The following is a 16,752-nucleotide window of genomic DNA, read 5'->3' as shown; positions in this document are numbered from 1 at the left end:
CCCCCCCTGCAGCAGGGAGCCTGTGCTGGCGCTCCAGCCCTGAGACCCTCCTCCCCATGAGGTTGGTACACTACGCTGACTTCCTGCTGCAGGGGAAAGGGGGGTGAAGGGGTGAGTCTAGCAGGCCAGATCTGCCTTGCAGGTCATCATGGGTGGTTGGCTAGTTGTCTGCAGAAAGGTCTGCATTCAGTGGGGTGGGCCACACTCTAAAAAGTTTCAGCACCACTACTCTAAGGACTAATTATGGTAGAAATTGCTGCTTTTAAAAAATCTATTACAACTCCATTGTCAAGGATCTCTTAGAGATAAGAGGCAACTTTTTGTCAGTTTTGATAATTGAAATATGTAAAAAATAGTTACCGAGTATGAAATATACTTTTAGGATCTCAAGCAGCCTAGAAATAAACAATAATGGCAATTATATTATGCTGTAATTTCTGCTGCGACTCTTTTTTTATTCATTCTTTTGGAATACTTTACTTCTCACTGGAAGTATTTTTTAAGGAAAGGATATGACAGGATGTCAGGGAAAGGAGACCCAACCAGTAACAAGCGGTTCCAGCCAAAACATCTGAAACGTAAACATTTTTGGACTGAATTTCATGAGGAAACTGGGAGAGATCTGTAATGTGGTTGACACAGCGGCAATGTGGCCAAGATTGGAATAGGGGCAAATAAAATTTCAGTAGCCTTGCCCGCTGTGGCTAACCATTTATACAAGACTATCTATTTAAAAGGGGTGCTCTCAACTGCTACCAGTTCTGTTTTCTGGAGTAGAAAGTACATATAACTTTAATGTACTCTGTGTGCTCAACACTTCTGAAAGTTGGGTCAATTTATTTTAAGATACCTAAATATGGATTTTAAAACCTAGCTTTAGGCATCCAGCTGAAAACTTTGATCTTTGTAAAGATGTAGGCTACGCAGCACACTATGAAAGTATTACTATTACTAAAAAAGTTCCAGAGTAATGGGCAAGTGAGAGAAGGATCCAGATACTCAAGACTATTTTAGTAGTATGTTGGCAAGCAGTGGTCAGTTGAAGCAAATTTAGCTACAAGATTTGAGATCTGTTGGACACAGAGGAAAAATGGAGGACTTGTGTTATAATCAAATTTTATAGTAATTGCTTCTTTCAGAAAAAGAACAAGGGGCAAGAGTAAAGTCTGCAAGGGTAACTTTGGTCTTCCACGATACACCAAATGAAATGACTTACCTCTTTTGATGCCACTGTATGAACTGATTCGGTTGTCTACCAATAAAACTAAGCCACAAAGAGAAGTTGAATAGAGCGACAATGCAGTTTGAAGTCTGTGAAGTTTTACTCCACTTCGGTGATTGCGTTTGTGCTTACAGAAATCCAGTATGTCAGCTCTCAATAATCTCAAGTTATGCATGGTTTTTAACTGGGCACCTGTGTAAAAAGCAAACCCCAAAAGCACTAAATAACAAACATCTTCAGATATGTTAATAATAGATTTACTTGGTGTTGCTTGGCTCCTTCAGATCAGGAACTTGGGGATTGGAAGGTGTGGGGGGGGAAGAGGGGCAGGCCTCAGGGCAGAGAGAGGGGGCATCCAATGGCTGTTCCCCAAGGCCAAGCCAGCGGGGGCCACATAGCCCGCCTGCTGGCTGCTCCTTGGGGTGGCGGGAGCCATGCTAGCCAGCCAGCAGTTCCTCCCCAGGGCTGGGCTGGGGTGACAGGAGCTGTACAGGTCAGCTGGTGGCTGCTTCCCATGCTGGGGCACTTGCTGCCCCCTAGTTGTTATTCGGGAATATAAATGTCCCCCATGCTTGCTATCCTGTGTGGTCATTCAGGAGTATAACTGTCCCTGATATGACAGCCCTCCCTTTCTGTTTGATGAGAAACAGTCGTATTCCACACGCATCCTATTGGTCCTGGCACAATCAAACTTTTAACTTGCTTTAAGTTATAAGAAACAGCTGCATACCAAATTTGGTGGTCCTAGCTTTTACCATATAGGAGCAGTTCTTGAGCAAGACAGACGGACACACAAACTCTCTTAAATATTTATAAAAGGTATAAAAATGTTATACTACTGATAGCAATCCAGAAGAGTAAAAGATATGAGAAGACAACATTTGTATAAAAGAAGGTAAATCTAGGCCATTAAACAAGTCCTATCCTCCATCACAAGGCAGAGAATAAATATGCTAGTTATCTTTCTACATATTTGACACATGCTAACACAGCAGGGCACAGATTATCCAACAATCTTTTTTTTTTTTTTTTCATTTCAGAAGGTGCAGAAAGTTATTTGGGGAAGCTAGTCTAGATTTGATTTTGACAAAGGAGGAGGAACTGGTTGAGAATCTGAAAGTGGAAGGCAGCTTGAGTGAAAGTGATTATAAAATTACTAGGAATGGTGGGAGAGAGAACAGCACAATAAAGATAATGGATTTCAAGGCAGACTTTAGCAAACTCAGGGAATTGATAGCTAAGATCCCAAAGAGAAGCAAACGTAAGAGGAAACAGTTCAAGAGAGTTGGCAGTTTTGCAAAGAGACATTATTATGGACCCAAGAGCAACCTATCCCACTGGGAAGGAAAGATAAGAAGTACAGGCAGTCCCCGACTTACGCGGATCCGACTTATGTCGGATCCGCAGTTACGAACGGGGCTCGCCCCGGAGGACACGGACTGCGGGACCTCGCGGTCCTGCCGCCCGTGTACTCTGGGGCTTTCTCCGCGTCTCCCTGGTCTGCAGACCAGGAAGACGCGGAGCAAAGCCGCGGAGGGGCTCAGGCAGCGGGGCAGCCTGCCACGCTGGCCGAGCCCCTCCGCGGCTTTGCAAAGCCTAGGGGAAGCCGGCAGCGGAGCAGCACAGGCGCGCCTGGGCTACCCCGCTGCCCGAGCCCCCCCGCGGCTTTGCAAAGCCTCGGGGAAGCCGGCAGTGGAGCAGCACAAGCGCGCCTGGGCTGCCTCGCTGCCCGAGCCCCACCCCGCGGCTTTGCAAAGCCTCGGGGAAGCCGGCAGCGGGACAGCCCAGACGCCCCGCGGCTGTCCCGCTGCTGGCGTCCTTAGAGGCTTTGCTCCCTGTTTCCCTGGTCTGCTGGTCTCCAGCAGACCAGGGAGACTGGGAGCAAAGCCGCGGAGGACCCAGGCGGCGGGACCGCGGTGCATCTCGGTCCGCCGCCCGCTTCTTCCTGGTCTGCTGGGGTGGGGGGGGGGCACAGCTAGTACGCCCCCTCCCCCCCAGCAGACTAGGCTTTTCTCCGGATGCCTGTGACAGAGCAGCTGGGGCGCTGCCGGTTGGTCCCGCAGCGCCGCTCTGGGCGCTACTGGACCAACCGGCAGCACCCCAGATGCTCTACCCCAGGCGTCCTGATTCAGCCGCTGCTGGTCAGTTTCAGCAGCGACTGAATCAGGACGCCTGGGGCAGAGCAGATGGGGTGCTGCTGGGTTGGTCCAGTAGCGCCGAGGAGTGGCGCTACTGGAGCAACCCAGCAGTACCCCAGCTGCTCTGCCCCAGGCGTCCCCAAGTCAGCTGCTGCTGAAACTGACCAGCGCTGACTACAGGAAGCCCGAGGCAGAGTTGCTCTGTCCCGGGCTTCCTGGAATCAGCCGCTGATCAGTTTCAGCAGCAGCTGACTTGGGAAGGCTTGGGGTTCTTAAGTTGATTCTGTATGTAAGTCGGAACTGGCGGTCAGTTTCAGCAGCGGCTGAATCTGGACGCCAGTTCCGACTTACATACAGATTCAACTTAAGAACAAACCTACAGTCCCTATCTTGTACATAACCCGGGGACTGCCTGTATGGCAAAACACGACCTTGGCTAACAGAGGAATCTAAAAATAAAAAAAAAGTCCTACAAAAAGTGGAAATTACAAAGGATTAATATAAGCAAGTAACATAAATACGCAGAGGCAAAATTAGAAAGGCCATGGCACAAAACAAGATCAAACTAGCAGGAGACAAAGGGTAACAAGAAAATATTTAACTAATACAGGGATAGGCAATAAGCAGCCTGTGGGCTGAACATGGTTCACCATGGTTAGCCCTTGAAGGGACGCCAGATGGTTTATTTACCTGCATATCTGCAGGTACAGTCGCTCCCAGCTCCTGTTGGCTTCCTGCCGCTCTCATTTGCTGGGAACAGTGATCTGCAGCCAATGTGCACTGCGAGCAGCTTTATCTGCAGAAGTGCTGATAAATAAAGGATCTGGCAGCCTGCCAGGGGCTAACCCTGGTGAACCACATCGAGCACAGAAGCTGCTTACCTAGCTCTGCATGAATATGTTAAAATCAAGTAGAAGACTAAGGACAGGGTACGACCATTACTCAAGGAGAGTGGAAAATAATAACAGAAAACGTGGAAATAGCAGAGGTGCTTAATGACTTCTTTTACCAAGAAGGTTGGTGGTGACTGGACGCCTACCAATGAATGCCAGTGAAAATGAGGTAGGAAAGGCTAAAAAATGAGGTAGGATGAGAGGGAAAGAACAAGTTAAAAATTGCTTGGACAAATTAGATGTCTTCAAGTCACCAGGGTCTAATGAAACACATCCTAGAATATTCAAGGAGCTGACTGATGAGATACCTGAGCCATAAGTGATTATCTCTGAAAAGTTATGGAATATGGGAGAGATTCCTGAAGATTGGAAAAGGAAAAATATAGGGCCAATCAATAAAAAGGGAAATAAGGACAACCCAGGGAATTATAGACCAGTCATCTTAACTTAAGGTGATAAGTAACAGTTATCATGGATTTGTCAAGAATAAATGTCAGAACAAACTGGTTGCTTTTCTTGACAGTGTAACAAGACTTGTGGATGGAAGGAAGCAGTAGATGTTTTATATCTTGACTTCAGTAAAGCTTTTGATAATGGCTTGCTTGACCTCCTCAACCAAATTAAGGAAATGCAACTGTAACAGAAGCTGAATCATGCGCTAAGTAAAAAAAAAAAAAACATTTTAACTGTATCGTGACATTTTCCCAAGAAAGAGTTGTTCAGTTAGCTACAAGCAAGCAGAGGTGGGGAATCTTTTGAGTCAGAGGCTGCTGACCAGAGTTCCTTCTAAGCTGTGTGGCAGCACAGCTTCATGGGTGATTAATCAGCCCATCTCCCCCCTCCCCAAGTCAGTCAGCCCCATGCACTGAGCCTCTGACTGGGCGGGGCTGATTAATCACATGTGAAGTTGTGCTGCTGCGCTGCTTAGAATAAACACTGCTGCTGACCCACAGAAAAATCAGTCGGGGGAGGATGGGACGGGACAAAAGTGAGAAATGGGAAAAAACCCTCACTGTGGCTCTCAAATGAGGAAAAAGACACTCTCCAAATTCCCCTCGCACACCAGAGCCTGGGGGGGCCCAACCTAGATTGTGTGCGCTCCAGCCCCATGAGGTGGGGGTGGAGGGAAGGAGCACCAGCACAGGCTCACCAATGTTGAGGGGGGGCCCCTGAGCCTCGGGGACCGGATCCAGACAAGCCAAGGGCCACATCCGGCTCCCAGGCCTGAGGTTCTGCACCCCTAGTTTAAGACATCCTGATCTGTTCTGTTTATTGCTATCAGTTTAATACCTTTATAATTTATTATTAATTCTAAGCATGAACCACACATTTTGTAGATTAATACTTCAACTTAGTGGTATCTTAAGAATTCAATGCACAGTTATCTATGGGATCATGATACTATACTTACCTAAGTGAATAGTAAAACTTTCCTCTAACTGTCTCTGCTCTTCATATAGTCTTCCATTTCCTTCTATAGATTCTCTCAGCTGATTAGGTTGAACCTTAATTTCCTCACTGAAATTAATAAAAATACATTTAAAAGCTCTAGGAGGTTTCCCATTAATGTTGTTCTTTTCAAAAGCAGAAATTTGTTTTTGGATGCCCTGATGCAAAATAACTTTGCCTGGTGGAACTTCAAAGCCAAAAAGCTGCGACATAATTTGCATCAAACAGAGTAGATTGCTGCAACCTTATAATTACATACACTGGTATGTCCCAGAGATTTCAAAATCCCAGGTCTATCCTGATCTGAGCAGAAGACACGGAATCTATTATAAGAAGGGGAGATGAGATTTAAGATTAACAACTGTTGAATTTCCCCTCTTAACCTAGCTGTTGAGAGCATCTATTGAATAATTCTAAAGTTCTTGAGTTTTATAACAAACAATTTGCTGAGGTTTTAAAATGATGGTATTTATGGAATCTGAGCTTCAAATTAGACCTACAGGCAGTCCCCGGGTTACGTACAAGATAGGGACTGTAGGTTTGTTCTTAAGTTGCATCTGTATGTAAGTCGGAACTGGCGTCCAGATTCAGCCACTGCTGAAACTGATCAGTTTCAACAGTGGCTGAATCTGGATGCCAGTTCTGACTTACATACAGATTCAACTTAAGAACCCCAGGCATCCCCAAGTCAGCTGCTGCTGAAACTGATCAGCGGCTGATTCCAGGAAGCCCGGGGCAGGGGCTTCCTGTAGTCAGCCACTGGTCAGTTTCAGCAGCGGCTGACTTGGGGACGCCTGGGGCAGAGCAGCTGGGGTGCTGCTGGTTTGGTCCAGTAGCGCCGCCGCTGGACCAACCCAGCAGCACCCAAGCTGCTCTTCCCCAGGCATCCTGATTCAGCCGCTGCTGAAACTGACCAGCAGTGGCTGAATCAGGACGCCTGGGGCAGAGCAGCTGGGGTGCTGCCGGGTTGGTCCAGTAGCGCCCAGAGCGGCGCTACCGGACCAACCGGCAGCGCCCCAGCTGCTGTACCACAGGCGTCCGGAGCAAAGCCGCGGAGCACGGGGGCAGCGGGACAGCCCAGACGCGCTGTGACTGTCCTACTGCCCTCGGGCTCCACGGCTTTGCTCTGCTTTGCTCCCCATCCCCCTGGTCTGCATACCAGGGGGACGGGGAGCAAAGCAGAGCAAAGCCGCGGAGCATGCGGGCAGCGGACAGCCCAGACACGTCTGGGCTGCCTCCTGCCCGTGTGTTCCGCCGCTTTGCTCCCCGTCCCCCTGGTCTGCAGACCAGGGGGACGGGGAGCAAAGTAGAGCAAAGCCGTGGAGCACTCGGGCAGCGTGTTCTGCCGCTTTGCTTCCTCTCCCTGGTCTGCTGGAGACCAGGGAGAGGACCCCGTTCGTAACTGCGGATCCGACATAAGTCGGATCCGCGTAACCCGGGGACTGACTGTACTTAAAAATCGTTACACTTTACTGAGGGAAGGTTCTAATTATGCCTTTAAAAAAAGAAAAATCCACCATAGTTTACTCTTAATGAATATCAAAGAACCAACTTATTTTTGTGGTGCATTAACAACACTAAGTTTCCCTTGCTGGACTCCCCAGTGAAAGCCAAACACTGTTCCCAGCATGCTTAGTGCATCTCACCCAAATCCAAATAAAGCACATGTGCTTCTACAACATTAGAGGAAGACTAAGACATAAATATCTCAAAGAGGAAAGATAAAAAGTAATCTTGAGTATCAAGCTGAACAACAGTGTATATATTTAAAAACAGATTTAAGTTTTATTCTCTCCTTTATATAAACAACATCTTCCAAAACAATTAAGACTAACCATTAAACACTTCTCAGTCTCCTCTCAACTGTGTAATGCTGAAATAGTAAAATACTGTACAGTATTAGCACTTACTTGATAACTATATCTGTTTCAGCATAAGTAAAGTTTTAATTTAAAAATTACAACTTCAATTTTTGTAAGATTTAGTAAAAATCTCAATCTTGAAAAGTCTTGAGAGTATGCCTAAAACTCAGACTACTCCACCCATAAGCATTTACAGAAGTAGGACCTAAATTGGGTACATTCTGAATTGAGACATTGTGCATGATTTTCAAATGTACTAAGGACCTACCACCCTGTCAATATAAATGGATAACTCTGGAGCTACACTACTTTATATCTGATGAAAAACTGAACTAAAGTGTCTGAAGTTGAGCACCCAAAACAGACCTCAGAATGATGAATGCTTGTTAAAAACTGACTGTTTCTAGCTCTTATGGTTGTGACAGATGTCTTTTCTTACTGAATATGCAAACAGGCTCTACAAATTGAAACTGATTCTCCTGTCATTTTACACAACTATTTATTGGGAGAAACTGACAGTAGTGGAGTCTCTGGTGGATTTTGGGTGGCACAGTAGTTAGCATATAGTTAGATGAAGTGGGGGAAGGGGATAGTGGTAAGGGAGCCTAGGCCCAACCAGTCCACTGGGCTCTGATCCAGGGCTCTAGGAGGATCAGCAGCATTGAACCCTAAGAGGGGTATGGGCCCTCTGCATTGTGCTTCCTACTACCACTATCTGCTTCTGATCCCAGATAAGGAAAAATAAAAAGGACACTGTCAGCCCTAACCAGGCTCAACATACAGTCCTGATGTTTCAGGGAGGCATCTCTAGCCCCTTTTTTAGGAGCATTCAATTATAGGTTTGCACTATTCCCCAACCTGCCCCTTCTGAGCTAGGATGCTAATTTTTCAACCCTGTCTCCAATTGGAGCAGGCTCTGCAAGGTTTGGGGACAGGTTATCGGGGCCCATTATTGTCCTTTAACCTCCTATGTTATGGTGCAGGGTTTGTACAACCCACCACATTCCTTTAGTTTTATTGGTGTTAGATTGATTGATTGATTTTTATATATATATATATATATCAATGTCAGAGGCAAGTCAGGCCCAGTATTTCTAAGCAGCAAGAACTACCTATTCACTTCAGCAAGCCTTAACGATGAATATAGCCTTTGACGGTTTAGAGGTCAACTTTATTAGTTTTACACTGACAAATAAATGAGAAATTCTAGGATTGGGGTAGAGCTTGATGAGCATAACACTACTGATTTTTCTGTTTGACTCTTGCTCACTACAAACTCAATTTTGCTTTTTAATTATAAACTCCTGAATATGTATTATAAAAATGAACAGACAATTGAAAAGTACTCCTAAACATACTTTAAATTTATTCTCCTTGTCAATTTATAATCCTTAGAACACAGAGCTACACTAATGTGTTCTTGTTTTCCTTATCTCCTCTCTGACTTCAGTGGAAGAAGGCTCCATTCTCACCTTTCCTTTCTTCTCCACAAAGCATGAAATGCTGCCATGTTATCTCACTAAACACCACATCCCCCATAATCTTCTCCCAAGCAAGTCAACAGATCATGTTCCACACCTGTCTCCTCTTCTTGCTGGCTATGCCAATTTGCATAAAAGTGCTTGTGAGCTCCATGCTGGTTCCTTCCCACCCCTGGCATGATGGAGCAATTAGGAACCTGCTGCAAGCATACTGCACACTAGGTGTAGGACCTAGTTCCCACAAGATGGGGAGCAAGAATTTGCCTCTACTACATATCCTAGTCTACGGTCAGAAAACCTTCCTTCAGCTTACCCACACCAGCAATCACAAAAAACTAGGATTTTTTCCAGTTGTTAAATGACATCCACCCAAGAATGAGCTAATTTCATTAAGAGTACACTTGGGGGCTGCACCCACTGCTCGATATGCTCACCAACCCCCCCTCTCTCTGGGGAGGGGTAGGTGTCTGGCTGAGGAGAGGATGCCAGAGAGGCTGGGGAAGAAAGTCTGGCCAGAGTGGGAGGGTGCAGGAGCAGGCTAGGAGTGCAGGGTCTCAATGGAAGGGATGAGCGAGGGTGTGTGAGGGAGTTGGGGGTGCAGGGATGGGGGAGGGCGTGTGGCTCCCACCTTCCTGAAGCACCAGGGAGGAGAGGGGTGGCTGCACGGCTCCCACTCAGTGGCACTGGGGGACAGGGGTGGCGGCGGGACATAGAGTGACGTACTGATGTCACTAATTATATGAGAGAGAGATATTAAATCAAAACCTGTAGTATGAATTAAGTGTTCGTAAATCCTACACATTCTGTGATACAGCAGAATATCTTTAAATAACTCAATGCATTCTGGAGCATATTATTTTAAAAGTATTTCTAATGTAAAGGGTCAAGTAGGACGACAAAACTTAAGGACATTATTTAAGCTCATGGAAAGTGTGTTTTACATTTTCTCTCTTCTATAAAAGAATGTGTTGATTCTATTATCAGTGGCTTTAAGCCTTTTAATATATATTTTGAATTTAAATTACTATTAGATAAAAATTATTTTAAAAATCCTGTAAAATTACCATAGTTCAACAGAAGAATATTTAGACTGAGAACTTTACAACAGAGATAAATACCTGATTGAGGTGTTGTTGGGATTTTTTAGATCTTGATAAAGTTTTATCACCCATTCCTGATACTCCTGTTTTTGGATGGCTGTGGACTGTTTTAGTTCACTGGTCCATTTATTCTCCAAAACCTAAAAGTAGACACCATTCCAACCAATTCATATTTCTTTAAGACAGTTCTTTGCATAATTTATTCCAATTCAGTTAACTTAATTTACCTGTTGAGATTCAAAATGTTTAGCAGCCAATGCATTTACATCTTGATCCGTTAGTGACTTTCCTAGTTCTTGCATCACGTTATCCATTTCTGCTCCTTGTCTAAAACACAAGCCAAATATTTGGACCAACTTACAAAATGTGTTATGGTTCTATTTTCACATACTTCAGAAAAAATGAACGGAACAGGACTTAGTAATCTATCCCATGTCATCCACTCTCATCTTCTAGCAGAGATGTTGGGATATCCAGAGCATGGAGTAGCATTCCTAATCATCTTAGCTAACAGTTATCGATGGACCTATCCACCATAAACTTATCTACTGTAATTCTCTTTTGAACTCAGTTATACTTTTGGCCTTCACAATATCCCCGGCAATGAGTTTCACAGGCTAGCTGTGCATTGCGGGAAGTACTTTCTATAGTTTGTTTTATATATGCTGCCTATTAATTTCACTGGGTGATCCCTAGTATTCCTGTTATGTGAAGGGATAAATAACATTTTTCAATCATCTTGTCTGCACCATTCACTATTTTATAGTCATCTCTTTTTCTAAGCTAGCTAATCTCACTCTTTCTACTTTCTCCTCAGGTGGAAGCTTTTCCGTATTGTTAATCATTTTTGTCATCCTTCTCTGTACTTTTTCCAACTTTAATATTTTTTGAGATGGGACGACCAGCATGGGTATACCATGAATTTGTGTAGTGGAATTATATATTTTCTGTCTTATATTCATCCCTTTCCTAACACTGTTAGCTTTTTTGACTGTCACTGCACACTAAGCAGATGTTTTTCAGAGAATTATTGACATGACTTCAAGATCTCCTCGAGTGGTAACAGTTAATTTAGACATCATCATTGTGTATGTGTACTTGGAATCATATTTTTCAATGTGCATTACTTTGCATTTATCAACATTATATTTTATCGGCCATTTTCTTGCCCAGTCACGCAGTTCTGTGAGATCCCTTTGTAATGTTTCAAAGTCAGTTTTTGACTAAACTATGTTGGGTAATTTTGTATTATCTGCAAACTTTCCTACCTTCCTTTTTAACCATTTTCTAGATCCCTTTATAAATGTTGAACAGCACTGTAGCTTCCTTAGTACATGTCTACACTACGGGATAAGGTCGAATTTAGATGCTAATTCAAACCCTGAAAGATCGGCAGTGGCAGCTTTGATCTTCTCTGTAGTGTAGACCAGTGTTTCTTAAACTTTTTAAGACCAAGGAACACCAAACAATTTTTTTTTTTTAAATGAGCAGGGCTCGCCGAAATGCAGTGAGCCCCGCTCGCCAGCCGTGCTGTCCAGCAATCTGCGCATGCGCAGATCATTCTGCACACACGCAGATTGCCGTAACCCGGCTCTTCCGGGTTACAATCTACTCGCCACGGGCGAGTAGATTGTATAATTTGTCGAGCCCGGTTTATGAGGAACACCAAGACTTTTTGTTGAGCGCAAAAGAAAAAAAAGCTTAGCCCTTGAACACCAGACGACACTTTTACTGACAACAACAATTTTTGCTCACTGCCCTGTGAAGCCTTCTAGACTTCTGCCTTTTTGTTAGGGAAATGTAATTTACTCTGTTTACTCATATTGGTGGAAATTATAAATTCATTACCTTATCAAGCACAGGTTAATGTCAAGTAGCTTATTGACAGCAGCCATACCAGCATTAGGGGCACTGAGGGCCTTATCCTGACCCCCAATTCACAATGGGTCCCTTACTACTAAATGTTTTGTCCTTCTATAGTTCTAGCCCCGGCTCTGTTACTTTTTATATAGAATACTGAAGGGAAGGGCCTTGTCTGTGCAAGAGGGTGAAAGGTGCTGGCCCCCCTCAGCTGTCCTGGATAACAAGGGAGGGCTAAAGACAGCGGTACAAAGACCCAGTCGGGGTGGCAGCTTTAGGGCAGTTCTCACCCCTGTCAGGCAGAATCCCCGGACCAGCAGCAGAGACAGCCAATCAGAGCCGGCCCTTCTGCTGGCCCTGCAACGCTCCTCCCCTCTGGCAAGGGGCGCAACCGAGGTGCAGAGCTTTCCCAGGCGATTGCAAGCCAGGCACAGAAGCATGTGAGGTAGCCCCACCTCATTTCCAGCTGCATCACCACTCGCTCACCTCTTCGCACCACCCACTGCGTCTCAGTAGCTCTCATGGCTGTTTTTTTTCTTCAAACGGCTGCGGCACACCTGTGAGTGTGTTCCGCAGAACACAGTTTAAGAAACAAGGGTGTAGACATACCCTTTAGGGACAACACTATTTACCCCCTCTACTGTGAAAACTGACCATTTGTTCCTACCATTTATCTTTTAACCAGGTACTGATCCATGAGAGGACCTTTCCTCTAATTCCATGATTGCTTATTTAGTTTAAGAGACCTTTTCAGAGGCTTTCTGAAAGTCCAAGTACAGTATATACACAGGATCACTTGCCTACATTTGGTGAGCCCATCAAAGAACTCTAGTAGATTGGTGAGGCATAATTTCCCTTTACAAAAGCCATGTTAACACTTTCCCAACATAGCACATTCATCTCTGAATCTGATCATTCTGTTCTTTACTATAGTTTTATTTACTTTCTCTAGTATTGAAGACAGACTTATGACCTGTAATTATCCAGATCACCTCTGCAGCCTTTTTTAAATATTGGCATCACATTAGCTAGCTCCTCCAGTCGTGGGATATATAAGCTTCTTTAATAATAGGTTACATATTAAAGTCAGTAGTTCTGCATATTTGAGTTCCTTCAGAACTCTTGGGTGAATACCATCTGCTCCTGATGACTTCTTATTGTTACATTTATCACTTTATTCCAAAACATCTTCTACCAACAGCTCAATTTGGGCTAATTACTCAGATTTGTGACCTAAAAAGAACAGTTGAGGTTTGGGAATCTCCCTCACATCCTCTGCTGTGAAGATGAATGCAAAGAATTTATTTAGCTTCTCTGCAATGGACTTATATTCCTTGATGGCTCCTTTAGCACCCTGATCATCCGATGGCCCTACTGATTGCTTGGCAGGCTTCCTTATTCCAATGTACTTAAAAAACCTCAAACAAACTATGTGCTCCACAATGTATGTGGAACATTAACATATCAATGTGATTCAGATTACCTTAGTTTTTGAATTTTGTTGGATTTGATTAGACTTGGAGTTGCATTTCTATATTTTAGCTGATCCTGTCCATTTTTTAAAGGAGGAAAAAGAAAGCTAAAATAAGCCTTATATTGTCAACTATTCATTTGCAGAGCTTGTAGCAGGGTCATATTGAACATGTCAGGTTCAAAGAGACATTTAAAAAATACCTTTCTCGTAATTTCTTCAGTTCCACATCTCTTTCACTTATTAATTCTGAGATGCTAACAAAATAATTGTGTTCTAGGTTTAACAGAGTTTCAGAAGCTGGAGAATGTATCAGATCGTGGTATACATCTGCAAAATCTTCATCCCAGCTGGGTTCTTCAGGTCTTGCATGTTCTAATGTTGTCTAGAAAGTAATAACGTTGAAATATTTTAAAGTATACTATGGAAATTTTTCAATTAGCATATAGAACCAAAGTCACTTATAATACTGAGTGAATCTTGCTGGTCAGTTTGTGCCAACATACACTATTCAACTTATAAGATTTTCCTTTTCTCATTTTGGCTTTTCTCCCTTATCTATCTACTTTCATCTTTGACATTTTTTCATTCTCCTCCACTCCATCTTTCTGTTTTCTCTTCATTTCTATCCCAACCATTCTCTTCCCCAGCACATTAGGGTGGAAATAACAGAACAGGGACTGCTTATCCTCCAAATATGTATTAACTGATAGCACTACATAACATTCTATACCTGAAAGGGAGTTAAAATAAAAATTATTTATCATCTCAAACCAGTGAGAACACTTCAGTAGCAGTTACACTCTTTAAAGATGGGAAGAATTTAGCCCTGAGAGCTTCATTCTGCAAACTTGTAGGCCTCCAGGCCAATGATCAAGTTAAGCAACTTCAGCTATGTGAATAACGTAGTTGAAGTTGACATACTTGCATATGCTTACTGTGGTGTCTTCACTCTGGTAAGTCAACAACTGACTCTCTCCCATCAACTCCAACTACACTTGTCATTCCAATTGAGTACCAAGTCAACTGGCAAGCGCTTGGCAGTCAATTTATCACATCTGTACTAGATACGATAAATCAACTTCCTTTGGATCAATCGCTGCCCTTACAGTAGTAGTCTTTTCACAGATAGTTCCACTGACATTTCCTGAGGTTTTATCAGAATAGCCAAATTATCATCACATGGGTTGCTCAGTAATTGAATTTCAGTGTAATTTCTAATGCTGCCTAAATGCAGGAAACTCCTGGAAATTCATATTTCACAGATTCTGACTCACCTCTGTATAAGCTTTAGCCCAAGCATTTGCCAACTGGTGCATGTCTACTTCTCCTGATTTCACAGCTTCCAGGGCCACCTCTGCTTCTCTATCATGATCTTTTATGGTTTCACCCTCTATGAACTGACTAAGAGATTGTTTTAAGTCTATTGTAATAGAGAAAAGAATGTGCCATCAACAAGCGTTTACTATGAATAAAGGAAATTTCCAACAACTGCATGAATATATACTTTCAAACAACTGAAGTTTACTTGACCGCACTTCTTCCTCATATTGACCGCACTTCTCCCTCATACATGAATATGCAGTCAAACCATAAAAACAGCCAAATATTATTAACATTTCTTTTAACACCCTTTTGCTTAGTCTGTGACAGCACATCAATACACATAACACTGATAATTTACAAACCAATTCTTACCATTTTCTATGAAGCATGGTAAATCATGTAGGAGCATTAGGTGTCCATGCAAGTGGCTGGCATTCTCTTGCACAGGAAATCTGAGAGGTACTGTAAGCACGAAACACTGATTTCCAGCATTGAAAGTATACAAAAACTCTCTCTCTCTAGTGTAGGTATTTCCTTTACTGGCCTTCATCTTTTTTTGGTTGATTTTCTGCATAATCAGCAATACAGCAGGTTGTATATTTTAAAAACAGGTAGTCCTGTGGCACCTTAGAGATTAACACATTTCTATGTATCTAGATCTATATAATAAATAGACAGACAGACTTGCTTTGCTTGCCAACCCCCCCTCAGATGGCTTGTGGCCAGAGAGTATGAGAGCTACACTCACCAACCCCCCTCTCTGGTGGCTTTCACAGCCAGAGAGCATGATGACAGGTCATTCTGTCACCTGGCAGGAAAAACTTGAGAGAGTATCATGAACTTTCGTGGGCAAAAACCAACTTCTTCAGTTGTATCTTTTATACATTCACATATTCCAAAAGTTAACAAAATAAAATACAAAACATGATTTTGGCAGTAATTAAAATATTACCCCTGACATAGTTTAATTCATTATACCAATGGGACAGCACTCTCCTAATCAGCATAGCACACCCTCATCATGTGAGCTACAGTGGCGCATCAGTGTGGAGCATCAGTGTGGTGCATGCGTGTGGAGGTGCCCTGAGACTCCTCAGATCACATTTAGGTACTTAAATAAGTGGTTTGCCTTTTAAAAGTGCTGGGCACTAGGGATGTAAAATCTCACTGAAAACGTTAACCAGTTAAACTCTTGTTCAACAGAGTAACTGGCACACTGCATCACACGCTGCAGGCGGGGGGAGGGAAGCTGCTCCAGCAGGGGTCAGGGGACAAGCCCAGCCCTGCCGCCGGTGGGACCCGAGTCCCTGAGGGCTTGGGGGGAGAAGTGGGATGAGCGGGCCGGCGGCCACAGCAGGGGTCCGCTCCGCCCCTCACTCGCTGGCAGCGGGGGCAGCGTGGGAATGGGGCCCCGGTTTGCTCCGCTCTGCTGGGGCGCTGCTCAGTGGAGCAGCGGGATGGCTTGGAGAGAAGCGGAGCGACGCAGCTGGGAGGGAGCAGAGCGAGCCAGGGCCGCTGCTAGTGAGTCTGGGGGGGCAGCCCCTGGCTATGGGCGCCGCCAGCTGCCCTGGTTGGGGGAAGGGTGGGGCATCGGGCAGGGTGCTGTCCCGGCCCTTTACCAGGCGGGGGGGGGGGTCACGTGGCCCGTAGCCCCCTCACCAGTCGCCTCTGCCAGGCGGGCCCGGGCGCAGACACCCGGCGGGTGGCCCCGGTTTCCTTACCCGGCCCGAGCCAGTCCCACCTGTCCGGCGGCTGGCGCCCCTGACGGGAGGCGGGGCGACGTTAGTGGCTAGCGCGCGCACAGCAGCCCCCTCCCCGAGCCCCGACGGGCGGAGCTGCCAGTCAGGGACCTCGGCCACTGGGGCGGGGCGACGCTGCTCCCGGCTTCTTCGCATTAGGCGCCGCAGATTCGCTGCCTGCCCGTTCGGGCCCCGCCTCCTTTTTTTGTGC

At 44.8% G+C, this 16,752-nt stretch overlaps 1 protein-coding gene across 5 annotated transcripts in view; it reads right to left on the bottom strand.

Moving 5' to 3' along the window:
• The window catches only part of FERRY3 (FERRY endosomal RAB5 effector complex subunit 3), a 37,938-nt gene extending 21,186 nt beyond the window's left edge, over nt 1-16,752 (bottom strand). Inside the window, exons 1-8 of one of the 5 annotated variants that reach the window (XM_075900664.2) lie at nt 16,524-16,752; nt 15,175-15,370; nt 14,754-14,899; nt 13,680-13,861; nt 10,373-10,472; nt 10,164-10,285; nt 5,665-5,771; nt 1,217-1,414 (exon numbers count right to left, since the gene is read on the bottom strand). In XM_075900664.2, the coding sequence (XP_075756779.2) occupies nt 1,217-1,414; nt 5,665-5,771; nt 10,164-10,285; nt 10,373-10,472; nt 13,680-13,861; nt 14,754-14,899; nt 15,175-15,370; nt 16,524-16,697 (1,225 nt within the window). In that variant the 5' untranslated portion in view covers nt 16,698-16,752. Of the gene's footprint in view, nt 1-1,216; nt 1,415-5,664; nt 5,772-10,163; nt 10,286-10,372; nt 10,473-13,679; nt 13,862-14,753; nt 14,900-15,174; nt 15,429-16,523 lie in introns of those variants that run through there. The other 4 variants (XM_075900696.2, XM_075900687.2, XM_075900668.2 and 1 more) reach the window with 4 other exon arrangements.

Source organism: Pelodiscus sinensis, chromosome 1 (genome assembly GCF_052426305.1).
Source record: "Pelodiscus sinensis isolate ZL-2025 chromosome 1, ASM5242630v1, whole genome shotgun sequence".
Classification (NCBI taxonomy): domain Eukaryota; kingdom Metazoa; phylum Chordata; order Testudines; family Trionychidae; genus Pelodiscus; species Pelodiscus sinensis.
This window is presented reverse-complemented; position numbering and strand designations above follow the sequence as displayed.